Genomic DNA, 14,227 nt, shown 5'->3' with positions numbered 1-14,227 from the left:
TTTCCCTCTACCTCAGGAGAATGGGTAATATCACCCCAGCCTCGAAGGACTGGTAAAAAGGGAATCCAACTAAATGGGGGACAAAAGTCCTGTTGCTGAGGCAATTCCAGGGCAGACAAATAGCACCCAGGTGCCCTTAGCCTGGAAGACACTGAGCAGGTGGGACCTGGGACCCCAACCTCCCACCCGCCACCATTTTCTGTCAACAGCAACCACTTGTTATGTAGCTGATACGGCGGTTCTAAGTACGTCGCTTGCCTGGGTCTTCGTCCTTGTAACACCCACTTCAAGGATCAGGAAACTGAGGCCCAGAGAGGGAAAAGCACTTCCCCCGAGTCACACCCTGCTAACCACCCTCAGACCTGGGTCAGACCTGGGCAAGTCTCTTCCCAACCCTTTCCCAAACTGGTCTCTGAAAAGAAAGGGCTGAAATCATGGGGCTCGGGGCTAACATTTCATGAAATCTTTAATGAAACTGGGGGAGGGGCACAAACAGAAGGGAGGGGCGATGGGGACAGGCTTGGGGGCAAGGGGCACAGGGCTGGGCAGGGCAGGGGGCTCTCCTCTTCCCTGCAGCAACCCTCCCCCAATCATCCCACTGACGGGGCGGGGGAGGGAAGTGGGGAGGTGGAGCCATAAATACGTCCAGAATTCCAAAGAGGCGAAGGAGGGAAGGGGTGGCCGAGGGTCTCAGAGAGGGGGCAAGGGCAGGCCTGGGCCACCCTTGTCAGGGGGTCCAGGCTCCTTGGGCGGCCGCGGGGGCCCTGGGGGGTCCCCCGGCTTGCGGCCATGCTTGCGGAAGTAGCGGTAGCGTTGGACGTAGGCCCGCACCAAGTTGCTCACCTTCACTGGGTTGATCTCCCCGCTTTTGCTGTGGCAGATCTAGGGGGTGAGAGGCAGCTGTGGTCACCTCCAGCCCCCCAGGGTCCCCTCCACCTGGACTGCTGACTGCTGAGCACAGCTGCGAACTGGGATGGGAGCCGCTCCCCCAGATTCCGGACCAACACCCCTACGTGTCCCCCTGATGTCAGCGGGACAGGCCCAGGTGGGCTTGAGCAAATCCTGTCCCCTCCTCACCTTCCACACTGACCCACCATCCCCGGCTCCCCATGCATGCACATGTCTCCTTCTTGTCCTCTCCCCACTTCTGTGGATCTGTCCCCCGCTGGGCCCCACCTTGTGGACAGCCTTCCTCAGGATGTCCTTGTACTCCTCCTTGGTGATGTCCTTCTTCTGATAGTACGGCTTGATGGCCAGCTTCACCTCCTCCACTGCCCTCTCCTGCGTGTGCAGCTTCTTCAGATACTGGCAGAGGGGGCGACGGGGAGGGAAGGAGGGACAGCAAAGGCCGGATGAGTTCCTGCGGAACCCCAGGCCTCCACTCACCTGCCTGCCAGCTCAGCCTCCTTGACACATCCAGCTACTCCTGGAGGTGGAGGTCCTGCTCGGGATCTGCCCTGTGTTACCCTTGCTGCGGTCACCCCAGACCACAGGCCAGGCCGGGCCTCTGAACATCACTTGAACATCACCTAGGCTGGACCTGGGGCTATCCCCGGTGGCCTTGACCAGGACACGTATGTCCACTGCCCATACAAAATTTACACGAAGTAAGATGGGGGCGCTTGAGTGGCTCCGTTGGTTGAGTGTCCGACTTCGGCTCAGGTCACGATTTCACAGTTTGGTTCAAGCCCCGCACCGAGCTCTATGCTGACAGCTCAGAGCCAGGAGTCTGCTTCAGATACTGTGTCTCCCTCTCTCTCTGCCCCTCCCTCACTTGTGCTCCCTCCCTCTCTAAAATAAATAAATAAGCTTAAAAAAAAAATTACACAAAGTAAGAAATAGGCGACACCATCATCTGGCAATTGGCTGTTTGACCAGAATGACCTTTTTGGACCTGACCGAAAGGAAAACCGGCCTGAGGCCTGTGAGTAGAAGCCAGACGTAGCTGAATGAAAACTGGTTTGTTCCCACTCGTGCATTTGAATCAAAGTTTAGTTCCTTGGGGTGCCTGGGTTCCTTCTTCAGTCGGTTAAGCATCTGGCTTGCACTCAGGTCACCATCTCACTGTTATTGAGTTTGAGCCCTGCATTGGCTCTGTCCTGACTGCTCTGGATTCTGTGTCTCCCTCTCTCTCTCCTCCTCTGCTGCTCACACTCTATCTCTCACTCTCTCAAAAATAAATAAACATTGAAAAAAAAATTTTAGTTCCATACAATTCAACGACTTCTGTTTTATCTGAGTTCCCACCTGTTGGCATCAGTCTGCTATTCTCCTTGGGCCCCTGCACTTCAGCATCTGCAAAACTGTCACCATCAACCCACCTCTCCCAAACCCAGCTCACCTTGTCTGTGTCCCCACGTCCCTCGGAGCTGCTGCTGCCCTCTCGCTTGTCAGATGCTGCAGCCAGCCCAGTGGGGGTGGGAGGGGTAGAGCCGCAGCCCCCCAGGGGGAGGCTGCCAGGGAGCAGGTAGCTGGAGGGGCCAGGGGGCAGACCCAGAGAGGTGGGCACAGGAGCTGGGGTCACCCCCAGACTGGAGGGTGGCTTTCGGTGGCTGAGGATCTGTCGGAAGAGGTTGGAGAGCGGATGAATAAAGGGAGGGGGAGGGAAAGAGGGAAGATGTACCCCCATCCTTCCCACCCTGATTTCCAAATTGTCCCAGAGGCAAGAGGCCCCTCCTCCTGCCGACCCCTTCCTTGTCCCAAGGTCTGCTGAGAATTGTAGTTCCTCTCCTAATCAGAGTCAGGGGACAAGAAGAGGGACTGTGGGGACTCTTCCCCAGAGGGGCCCACCTGGTTGGTGGCCTGGATCAGCTCCTGGGCCTTTGCTCGGCTCGCCAGATTGGCTTCTTCCATCTTGAAGAGAAGTGCAGTCACTGCAAGAGGCAGAGAGTTGAGGACAAGGACATCAGGAGCTGACACAAGAGGTCACCTAGGCACCTGCTGCCGTCTTACCCCCGTCTCCCCCCGGGGGAGAGACCATAGGTTTCGGGCTCAGAACTGGGAAAAGGGGACCTTGGCCAGTGAGAGAACGGCTCCGCACCCCACATATTCTTAGGACTCAAGGTATGTGTGTGGTCCGGGGGGGAAATAGGGCCAGGTCATTCAGGGACGAGGTAGCGGCAAAGGTGAGATTCTGTCTCAAGCCCCCTGTGCCCTATTGCTATCCCTTAAGGGACAACGCTCCCTGCTCACCCTGTTCTTCCTGTTCCCTCCACCACACCCAACCTCGTCCACCTCCGGGTGGACCCCAGAACACGGCCCACTCCTCCAGCCTGTGCTGGGCTGGCCACCCCCTCTCCCCCCCACTCACGTGCCTGCTCTCCTCCAGCACAGCCAGACACCTACCAGCCTTCTAGACAGCCCCTCATCAGCCCTCACCCACCCAAGCCCCTCGCAGTCTGGGTCACTGTGCGCCTACCCCCTCCAAAGCATCCCCACTGCCTCCAAGCCTGTCCCCACAGGACCTGGTCCTCCCCAATCCTGTCTGTCCCAGCCCGCGCCCCCCACCCCAGGGCACACTCACAGGCCAGGACACCGCTGGTGGTGCAGTCCACACCAGCAGGCAGGTTCCAGGGCATGGGCGGGGGCAGCGTGGGCAGCTGGGAGACACGGGTAGCCGGTCCATCCTCTGCCCCTGAGTCACCGGCTGTGGACCCCGCGCTAGGGGCAGTGCTCGGGGCAGCTGCGGCCGTGCTGGTGGCCGTGGTGGTGGCAGGCTGCTGCTCTTCCTCCTCCTCTTCTTCCTCCTCCTCCTCCTCTTCCTCCTCCTCCTCCTCTGCCCCGCCTCGGACCCCAGCCTCCTCAGCGGCCTCCTCGGGAAGGAAGGAGACCTCGGGGGTCTTGCAGCTGCTGTCCACGGTCTGGGAGTCCGGTGTGAGTGCAGGGGGGGGAGGGGCTGCCTTAGGGGGCGGGGTGCTAGGGGCCTTGGCCGCCCGCTCTTCCCCGGACCAGGAAGTCTCCTCTACCCCCTTGGCCCCCGCTGCCTGGCTGCAGCTATCCGCCTTGGACTTCTTCAGCGTCGCAGGGCCGCCGCTGCCCCCACCGCTGCCCCCGCTGCGGATCTTTTTCCTGGTCTTGGATGGCTTGGTCTTTCCCTTGGTCCCCTTGGCTTTCTTGGCCCCAGCCTTGGCCTTGACCTTGGTCTTTTTGGGCTTGGTGCTGCCCGGAGCTGCTTTGGCCACCTCTGCAGGGGCCCGCTCGTCGGGCTTGAGGAAAGGGGAGCGGCTCTCCCGGTCGCGGCTGAACTTGACTCCGATGGAGCCCAGGCCAGCGGATGCGGCCTCCTTGGCCGGCGTGGTGCTGCTGACGCCTTCGCGGATCAGCACCGCCACCTTAGACTGCAGCTTCACCTTCCGGGAGGAGGAGGAGCACGACGAGGAGGACGAGCCGGAGCCGCTGCTGACCGGTGGCTTTGGCGGAGGCCCCGAGGAGGGCGCTGACTCCTTGGGAGGCCGAGCCTTCTTGGATGACCTGTCCCTGTCCCTATCTCTGTCCCTGTCCCGGTCCCGATCCCCCCCATCCAGCGCCTTCCGCCGTGATCCCTTCTCCCGGGAGGAAGAGGAGGAGGAGGCGGCCCCGGAGCGGCGCCGGTCCTTCTCGCCGCTCTTGCCCCCCCGCTCCTCGGCACTCAGTCCCTCTGAGTCGTACAGGACCTCGCGCTTGGGCGACGAGGCCGGGGCCGGCGACGGGCCTCGGGGGTCGGACTTGTCCGGCCGGCCCACGGTGATGGTCCGCTTGATGGCGAAGAGATCGTGGTCCGTGAGGTCCTGGATGGAAGGTGGCACCGCCCCCCTGCGGCGGCTGTCACGCTCTCCGCCCAGGGAGCTGGAGCCGGAGGGCGGCTGGGTGGGCACCGGGGCCTTCTCGCTGTCCCCAGACCGCTTCTCGCCCCGGGACCGCGACCGCTTCTTCTTCTTCTTGCCGCCGCCGCCGTCTCGGTGCTTGCCACGGTGTCGCTCACGCCTCGAGGACGACGACGAGGATGTGGCCGGGGGCGGGGAGGCCGAGCGCCGCCGCCGCCGCCGCTTCTCCCGGGACCGCGACCTGCGGCTGCCCCCGCGGCGGCGGTCGGTGCTGCGCGAGCGGCGGCGGGCGGAGCGGGACCGCGAGCGGCGGCGGGCGGACGACGAGGCGTGAGAGCCCGGCTTGCGGTCCCGGGAGCGGTGCTTCTTGGAGTCCCAGGGGGAGGCCGGGGCCGGAGGGGCAGGCTGCGCGCTGGACGACGACGACGCGGCCTCCTTGGCCTCGCCGCCGCTCCGCTTGCGCTCCCGCCTCGACTTCTTGCGGGTGGGGGGGCCCGCGGGGGCGGCGGCGGCGGCCGGGGAGGGCGAGCGCTGGCGGTAGCGCTCCCGACGCTGGGTCAGGATCTTGCGGCGCAGGTCCAGGCCGCCCCAGCGCGTGTCCGCGGTCGGCGGGGCGGGCGCCGGCTCCCCCAGGTCCACCTGCAGGGCGCCCTCGCCGTCTGACTCGGCGTGCAGAGACAAGAAGTCGTCCCCCTCGGGGGCGCGGGGGGCAGGTGGCGGGGGCGGGGGCTGGGCCGCCGGGGGCGCTGAGGCTGCAGGAGGGGGTCGCGCCGCCCGGCCAGCGGCCCGGAAGAGGGAGACTGCCACCCTGGGCTCCTCCTCCGGCTGGACGATCTCGCCCTCCTCGATCTCGGAGTCTCCCGGTGGCAGCAGGGTTGGCGGGATGGCGGCTCCGCCGGCCGTCACCACCTCCACAGAGACCTTGCCTTCCCGACAGGCCTCCGCCTCCGTCCCCACCACGAAGACGCGACGGCGGGTGGCTCCGTCCACCCGGGTGGAGTCCACCTGTGGAGGCGTTCCAGGGGCCGGAGTCGGTTGTGGGGGCTGGGGGTCCGGGCGGGGGCTCTCATCACCTGGGAAGTCCTGGCTCAGACTGTTGTCATCGTAGATGCCCGCCAGGGTCTCGGAGATGCGGCTGATGCTCTGGGACAAGCCTTCTTCCTCCTCTTCTTCCTCTTCTTCCTCCTCTTCTTCCTCTTCCTCCTCTTCCTCCTCCTCCTCCTCGGGTGAAGGAGTCCCCGCTGAGGAGCTGGGGTTGGAGCCAGTGGGCTCGAAGGGGTCGTACTTCTGCTCCGGAGCAGGTGGTGGGGAATAGGCCTCGTCGGTGGGGTGGAAGGGGTCATAGATGTCGAATCGGGGGGCAGGTGGGGCTGGGGGGGCTGGAGGAGGTGGAGGCGGGGGAGGCGAAGGGGAGGAGGATGAGGGGGAAGGGGAGGGGGAGGAGGACGCAGAGGATGGGGCAGGGGGTGGGGCAGGGCCCCCGTCTCCAGTGCCCAAGGTAAGGAGGTGACGGGCACAGGAGGGTCGTGAGGAGTGAGACTGCGGAGACACTGTAAAGGAAGAAAGGAGACAGAGAGCCCCAGTCAGGCACATGTCCTCCTCCCTGGGCCGTGCAGAGGGGGCCGCAGGCCAGTGCCCCGGCCACCACCCCACTCTGGCGGCACCCTGCACTTTGCACGGGACAACTCACAGATGCTCCTAATGACTCCAAGCTGGAGGTACTGCGTCCTTTCAGGAGGAAACTGAGGCACAGAGCACTGCAGTATCTTCCCCAAGGACACACAGCAGGGAGAAGGACACACACAGAAGGGGGGGTGCAAACAGCCAATGTAGCCACTGAAGCCACTGAGCCTGTGCTCCCATGTCCTGAGATACACACTGGCCTGCAGCCCAAGAACCCCCTGACCAGTGTCACCACAGAAGACACATGCTAGAGAAGGGTCGCTGGGATTTGAACCTAAGACCGCTGCTCCAGCTGCCTCTTGTGGGAATCTATCCTGTTTCCTGAAGGGAACTGTGGGCGGCTGAGAAGGTGAATCTCCCTCTCGAGAGCCCAGGAAATGGCAGAGCCAGGGAGCCCTGACAGCCGGAGTCCACAACCCACGCACTTCACTCTGTGACGAGCCCCATCTGAGGGGCAACATCCGCTCAGGACTCAAAGACACCGCCAACGGGCGACAGGAACAAGCAGTGTTCGCCCCTCCACATGGGCCAGGCATCGTGCTTTCCTGCCTAACTTCATCTGTCCTCCTGAGACCCTGCTTTCTGAGGACGACGCGGTCTCCATGCCATCAGTCCCACACACGGTGACAACGGACCTGGGCCGCACCTCCGGACACACACACTGGGGTCCAGAGGCCCCACTCAACCACCTATTACAGGGACCCTGAGATGGCAAGGGCACCAGCATGGTCATGTAGACAGTGACAGGACAGCAGGGGCTTAAGAGGGCAGTGCCAGGGGCGCCCTGGGTGGCTCAGTCGGTTAAGCGTCTGACTTCAGCTCAGGTCATGATCTCACAGTTTGTGAGTTCAAGCCCCGCCTCGGGCTCTGTGCTGACAGCTCAGAGCCTGGAGCCTGTCTTAGATTCTGTGTCTCCCTCTCTCTCTCTGCCCCTCCCCAGCTCATACTGTCAAAAATAAATAAATGTTGAAAAAAAATAAAAAAATAAAAGAGGGCAGTCCCAGAGCCACCTCTCAATCCAATCCTAGGCTCTGGCCCTCACCCGTGACGGGACCAAGGACAAGGAACTCAACCTCTGCCTGCCTTGGTTTCTTCATGTATACAATGGGCATGCACTCATTCATTCAGTACAGTTTTGCTGATCGCCTATCTTGTGCCAAGCTGTTTCAGGTACTAGGAACAGAACAGTGAACACAACAGACAAAAGTCCCTGCCTTCAAGAAATCTCCATGAGCCACGCAGAAAAGTCTGCCAACTGCTGAGGGCTGTGGAAGAAAATAAAGCAGGGAGGACGGTGATGAGAGCATTCACACATCGCAGGGATGAGGGGACTAGGTGGGCAGCTGTGTGGAACAAACCAGACTGCGCCCGGCCCCACAAGGACTCGGTGAGCACGAGCTATTCCTACCCTGCTTACGAATTATTACCACCACCAGAAGTGTAAAACACAGACTAGAGCGGTCTGGAAATGCAAGACGGCCCCTCCTTTATGTAATCTTTATACGATATGGAATCAGGGATGAGGTTTTTTTTCCTAAAGTTCTTAATAACTTCCAAATGAAGAAAAACACTTCTAGTAAGAAAACAAAACATAACCCCAGCATCTCCCACCAAACAGCTCTTACAGTCCAGATACAACTATATCACTGAAGGCCTGGCACCAAATTCCCAACGCCTTCTGTTCTTGTAAACAAAGTTTTATTAGGACACTGCCACGTCCATTTGTTTATTTATCCTGTAGGCCTTCTAATTTTAAAAGAAATGAAAAGTTTTTGGGGGGTTCCCCAAGGGCGTGGTGGACCCTGAGTACCATGCCCCCTGAGCCGAATGGACAAGACATTTCGCAGCTATAAAAAAAGGACAAGGGAAACCGAAACGGGCACAGCGTGTGTGAGCCACGGTCGGCTGCGAAACAGTCACTTCTGGCTGACCGCGCCGACCTCTCCTCTCCATCCCTCCCAACTGTGGATGCACATGAAGGGGGGGGGGGGGGTAGTCTAAACCAGGGATTCCCACCGGGGTCCTGGGGGCCGGAAACCTCACCGAGGAACTGGTTAGAAATGCAAATTCCCGGGCCCCACCCCAGACCCACTGAATCAGAGATCCTAGAAGTAGGCCCAGGGACCCGTGTATCGACAAAGTCCTCCTCCTCGTGACTCTGATACCCGCCCAAGTCTGAGAAGCTCTACGCTGCTCACAGGGCTTAACACTCAAAGAGACCTGGGCTACAGGCTCAGGGCCCAGGAGCACCACTCATCTACTGGCTGTGCCACCTTAAACAAGGGACTTCCCTTTTTCAGATTCGTCTCCTCTGGAAGATAGAGATGCTAAGAGCCTCCTCCCCCCACCCCACCCCCAATCCCAGGGAGACGAATTCCCAGTGCAGTTACACTGCCACGTAGCGCCCTGGACACGGAGTGCCTCACACGTGCCGGCCAGGACATCAGCGTTTGCTGTAGGTACATAAAGCCTTGCAGTCTAACAGGCAGAGGCTTAAAGATTTTGTCTAAATGACAGGATCGCTACTGTTACTACCAACAACAGCTGACTCGTGCAGGACTCCGAGGCCGCCTGCTCAGCTCTGCCCTGGCCCCACATACCCGTTTTGCCTGTCCTCCAGGCCCTGAGACGGGGCAGCAGGCTAGGCACCGGCAGAGGGATGGGATCCCTGTCCCCGATTCGGACCTCGGCCACCAGCTCCAGCATGTCCTCGCTTCTGCAGGGCAGAAGGGGGTGAGTGAGCCTGAAGGAAGCTGCCAGCTCCCCCGCTAAAGGCCTCTCCCACTCCAGCTGCCCAACTACTCACTCGCCAGGCCGAAGGTCCAGGTGGCTGGGAACCCAGGTATCTGGGGGATCCAGAACGCTCACCAGCCCCGCGAGGAAGCTGTCTGCGGCCATGTCCAACACCTGGAATAGGCCGGGAGGGGTTCCAACCCGTCCCTCTCACGTGAGGGCCCACAAATCCCACTTCCCCAGCCCCTAAACCTTCAGGAACCCAGGCATCTGAGAACCGGAGAAAACGCAGAGATCCAACCAATTCCCTCATCCTGACTTGCCCCCAGGACCCAAGGGCCCGGCCCCAGGGATGATGCCCCCAACCCCTCCAACACTGCAGCTGATCAGCACCCCAACCCCAAGAGTCTGGGCCCCCAGCCCCCTGCTCTTACTCACAGTAGCCGTGTCAGTTCCCCCTGACTCCTGGGAACGGGGCTCTGACCGTGGGCTCCGGCAGCCCCTCCATCGAAGGCCGTGACACCGGGAGCCATCTGGAGAGAGATTTGCATGGGAGATTGGACACAGGGACGAGACACAGAGACTCTGTGGAGTCAGAGGAAAGAGGAGCCTGCTCGGGCTCTTGAGGAGGGAGCCAAACTCCTGCCTGCTCTCCCTGCCTCCACCCCTCAGCTCCCACCTTGGGGCCCAGAAAGACTTCCCCAGCGCCGTTCCGAGGCGCTCTCACCCACCTGACCTCCTAGCTGCCCTCAGGATGGATTCCAGACAAGCCAGCCTGGCACGAGAGCCTTGCGGTGACACAGGTCCCATGGAGCTCTCCTGCCTCACCTCCTGCTCACACCCCAGGCCTGCCAGTCCCAAAAAACCACAGCTCGGTCCTGCAACACGCCCCTGTGCTGTGCGCCTGCTGGGTGCCTCTGCCTACCAGGCTTTCCTCTTTACCAGACAACAACTTCAGTACATCCTTGGAGACCCAATTCACCGGTCTGCCCCTCTAGGAAGCCTCCCCAGACCCCATCTCCTCCACACTAGCTTAACTGGGCCTCCTGCGCTCTCCTAGTGCCTCGGGGCCACCTCTGCGCTGTGACTGTATCTCCCCTCCACCAGACCGCGAGCCCCTCCAAGGCAGCCATGGGGTCCAACCCATCTTTGGCTCCCCGAGCCAGCACAAGGGTGGTACCCGGGAGGCCTCAGAAAGTTTTTAGGAATGCAATTAGGATAAAGAATACGGAGAGATGGGACGGAGGCTAAGAGGAACCAGAACCCATCGTACCTTTATCATTTGGCAGATCCCCCTGCAGGGAACTTCCCACAGCCTGCTGAATGGCCCGCTAGAGAAAAGGTGGAGGGTGGAGGGGGTGGAAAGAAAGGGCAGTCAGGGGACCCGTGCAAATGGTCACAAGCTCTGCTCCTGGGAGACAGCCATTCTAGACACCCCTATAACGAAACTCGAACCCTTCAGAGGAGCCAAGTGTCCAGGCCCCCAGCCCCTCCTCCCCCCAGGGCCCAGGAGCTAGGCCCTGACATCTGCATTTCCAGCCCGTCCCTCCCTTGGCCCCAGACATCTAGCAGCCTTACCAGGATAAAGGCAGAAGGAGAAAGCGTGGGGTCTCTGTCCGGGGGACCATCGCCCAGATCCTCGCCCGACTCCTCTGTCTTCCCTCGAGACTCATCTTCTTCCTCCATGGTCACCTGGTGGTTGAGGGGGTGAGAGTTTGGAGTGGAGGCAGGGGTGGGGGGTGGTGGGAGGGGCTGGAAGCAGAGGATGGACGCAAGGATCTCCAGGGCCTCCGCCACGGCTTTGACCAAGCATCCTCCTCAGCATCCTTCTGCCCTCTGACACCACACGCCAGTCCTTGGGCGAGTCCCGGGCCCTGAGCAGACGTCGCAGAGACCAGAATGGCTCTCCTCCCTTGCCTAGATTTCTACTGCTTCCTTTCTTGCAGGGAGGCCTTCTGGCCTCCTATTTCAACACTCCACTCCCCAGTCTCCACTTAAAGCTTCCCCCACAACCAAGCTTTAAGACCTCCCTGCCTGCCCCCACGTTGGCTGATGTTTTTCCCGGTTGAGTTGTGATTTCAAATACTGTGTCCCGCAGTCCCCTAAACTCTCCTCTCCCAAACTGAGATACGTGCCAGTGTACTGAGTATACCTCAGATACCATGCAACTCCCTAAAGCGGCAACGATTCTCCTCGATGGTGAGGGACCAAAAAAAAAAAAGAAAAAATTGGTTTATACACAAAAAATGGAGCTACAAGAGTGATGTACAAAACCAACACCAGACCGGAAACACTACTTTCAGAAAGGCATGCGGAGGACATCCACCTATCACCAATCTGCCCATTGTGGGAGATCATGGCTAAAGCCTTCATGAGGTCACAGAAATTCTCAGATCATTCGGAGGTTGAAAGATTATCCTTCAGACTGGTGGGTGTCTCGATTAGGTCTTCAGAAAGTAGGAGTACTCCAGCTGTAAGCTTCCTTAGAACCATCCAATCTGCTACTGTGAAAACACTATCCGGGTCTCCAGAGTTCCCAGAAACCTTTAAAACCCCTGACTCTTTATGCTTCTCTGTAGACGGGCACCACAAGAGTATCTACCTCCAAGAAGGGCGGTAAGAACTGAAAGCAAAGGGACTTTCTGCTACAGAGTTAGCACAGCCCAAGCGCTCAATACAAAATAACAAAAATTAGCTCCAAGGCCCGGGTTTACCGCACATCTACCTCCCCCATTCTCCCAGCTGCACACCTGCCAAGCAAATGCATCGGTCCTGGTCTCCTTCCTACCACAGCATTCCAAGCTCTGCCCAAGCTCCCACAGGCAACCTCCCAGACAAGAGCCTGTGGCTCCTTCACTAACTCCCACTAACGTGTCCCGCCTTGTTAAACCCCTGTGGACAGTTCCCAGCCCTGGAGCTGCTCTCCAGCACCTCTGGGAAAAGTGCATGTTATGCAGAACAGTGACTGCCACACAACAGGGGCTTTAGCCAAGACCTGCTGAGGACAGACACACAGATCCCCAAGCCCTCCGCGGTGTATGAAGATGCTCCCCTGCCCATTTAGATATGCCCCAGGCTTTGCGGACACATCCACAGTTTTTTATATCTTTTTGACTGAAAAGGTTCTGCAGACATTGCTAGGTCCCTCTAGATCAGTGCTCCCCAAACTACGGTCTGAGAGCAGTACAGTGCTTTGCAATTAGCTTGTTATAAAAAAATAAAAGTAAATCGAACACAGTTGAAAATTCTTCACGGTGCATCACAAGTAGTACGTGGGAATATTAATTAATGGGACTTTGGCATTAAATACACATGTCAGTATGTCCTAGCTCTTAACACAAAAAATGCACTTCTTACTGTAGATCAAGGTCAAAAGAGTCTGAAAAGCATTGCACTAAATGAGTCTCGATGATCCTACATACAGACTTCCCCAGACTAATGTGGGCTAATTCCAACTCTCTATAGCTCCAGGGCAATGCAGAATTTTTATCAACATTTTTCATTTAAATTACATTATAAAGTGCACGTACATTTGAGCTGGGCAAATTTTCCAATACTCTCCTTTGTCTTGTTCTCCACGCGATTACCCAGCCCCAAAAGGCATTCGAATTGCTCCAGGCATAAAGACTGTACTCTTGCAGTCACACTGAAAGCCACCTAGATGGTTCCAGGTCCTTCTAAGTGCCCCCCAGCCTCCTGTCACCCATATTAGACACTCTCAGACGTTAGAGACCCATCCAGGCCTCTCAGCACCCGTCAGTATTTGCCTCCCTCCCTTGGTGGGCACATCCCACCCCCCTGGGTGGCCCTAAAAGACTTCCTAGCCCTCCAACAGTTCTTCCAGACCCGCTACATGGCCCCAGACCCAGGTAGGTGAGCCGCATCCTCAAGGCACCCCATGTAGACACTCCCAGTCCTAACAGACATACCCCGGGCGCTATAGATGGCTCTGCAGATACTCCTCTGCTCTTGCAGACCTCCTTCACCCTGGGACATATCTCAAGATCTCAAGATGGCCCCAGAACCCTATAAACAGACCCTAGCTTCGGGTCAGCCCGTAAAGACGATCAACAGTGTCTACAGATATGACCCAGGCCAGCTATGTGATGGAGGGCAGGCTCCAGTCTCAGTCCAGGCCCGGTGGACATCCCCAGTCCTCTCGGGGACGCCCCGTAGATGCCCCCCGGAACCCACAGACGCGTCCCGGGGCCTTGAGAAGGCCCCCCGCTCGGCGCCAGGCTCCGCCGCCGCTGCCGGGCCCGAGGCCGCCCCGCTAAGCCCGCCAGGCCCCGCGGCGTGTGGGGAGGACCCCGGGACAACTAGCGACCCGACTCCGCCCCGCCCACCCCGATAGGCCCGAGCCCCGCGGCCCAGACTGCCGCCGCCATCTTACCCCGCCGCTCGGGCTGCGGCTCCGGCCCCGGCGCGGGGCGGGGCGGGCTGGGGGGGCTCGCGAGCAGAGGGAGGAGAGGGGCGGAGCTAAAACGCCGCCGAGCTTGCCGGGACTTCAAGTACCGAGCACGGTGCCGTGAAGGCTGGTGGGAAGGCTCCGGACTCAATTTCCCAGCAACCAATGGGGCACATAGGCATGAGCGCGCGACGGACGCCGGGAGGCGTAGTCCGCACGTCGCCTCCGTCGCGCGGGGACAGCAAGGAGGTGAGAGGTGAAGTGGGCGGGGTTGCGGCAGCCCGCGACGAGGCCCCACGGTGCCCTGCGCGCGCGCGGAAAGAGCTGCGGAACAGGAAGTGATGTAAGACCACTCAGCCCGACCGCCGCAAGGGAATTGTAGTTCCGAGGAGTGGGAAGTAGAAAAACAGCCGGACTTGCTGAGTTGCCCCGCCCACTTTCTGGGGATCCCAGAATCCCGATCTCCTAGTCCTCTCTAAATTTAGAACCAAGGAGCCTGACGTACAACCTCCTCCTCATTTAGGACGGAAAAGTCCAAATTCTGATTCCTCTCATTCAGCAGAGAAGCCTGGACTCCCTATTTCCCTCCTGCCTGGGACTT

At 59.6% G+C, this 14,227-nt stretch overlaps 1 protein-coding gene across 4 annotated transcripts; it reads right to left on the bottom strand.

Moving 5' to 3' along the window:
• Positions 1-448: 448 nt before the first annotated feature.
• On the bottom strand, positions 449-13,766 carry SCAF1 (SR-related CTD associated factor 1). Of its 4 annotated transcripts, none has more exons than XM_047836170.1 (11): positions 13,612-13,766; positions 10,797-10,910; positions 10,492-10,549; positions 9,657-9,751; positions 9,292-9,392; positions 9,086-9,201; positions 3,524-6,352; positions 2,791-2,873; positions 2,342-2,560; positions 1,177-1,305; positions 449-882 (listed from the first exon to the last, which is right to left on the bottom strand). In XM_047836170.1, the coding sequence occupies exons 2-11, from the start codon at positions 10,902-10,904 to the stop codon at positions 691-693; spliced, it is 3,930 nt and encodes a 1,309-aa protein (XP_047692126.1). In that variant the 5' UTR covers positions 10,905-10,910; positions 13,612-13,766; the 3' UTR covers positions 449-690. The 4 variants fall into 4 exon arrangements, with proteins under 4 accessions (XP_047692126.1, XP_047692127.1, XP_047692128.1 ...); XM_047836171.1 differs by lacking the exon at positions 13,612-13,766 and adding an exon at positions 13,148-13,564; XM_047836172.1 differs by lacking the exon at positions 13,612-13,766 and adding an exon at positions 12,749-13,131.
• Between the last annotated feature and the right edge of the window lie 461 nt (positions 13,767-14,227).

Source organism: Prionailurus viverrinus, chromosome E2, assembly GCF_022837055.1.
Source record: "Prionailurus viverrinus isolate Anna chromosome E2, UM_Priviv_1.0, whole genome shotgun sequence".
Lineage (NCBI taxonomy): Eukaryota > Metazoa > Chordata > Mammalia > Carnivora > Felidae > Prionailurus > Prionailurus viverrinus.
Note: the sequence above shows the minus strand (reverse complement) of the source record. Positions and strands in the feature narration are given on the sequence as shown.

What these genes read in the sequence shown, in the direction of transcription:
- SCAF1 (XM_047836170.1), bottom strand. Translation starts at nt 10,904, where the DNA reads ATGGAGGAAGAAGATGAGTCTCGAGGGAAGACAGAGGAGTCGGGCGAG. An exon ending in CTCCTTCTGCCTTTATCCTG is followed by an intron (nt 10,550 to 10,796) that starts GTAAGGCTGCTA and finishes CCTTTTCTCTAG; the next exon opens with CGGGCCATTCAGCAGGCTGT. An exon ending in CTGGACCTTCGGCCTGGCGA is followed by an intron (nt 9,202 to 9,291) that starts GTGAGTAGTTGG and finishes TCTGCCCTGCAG; the next exon opens with AAGCGAGGACATGCTGGAGC.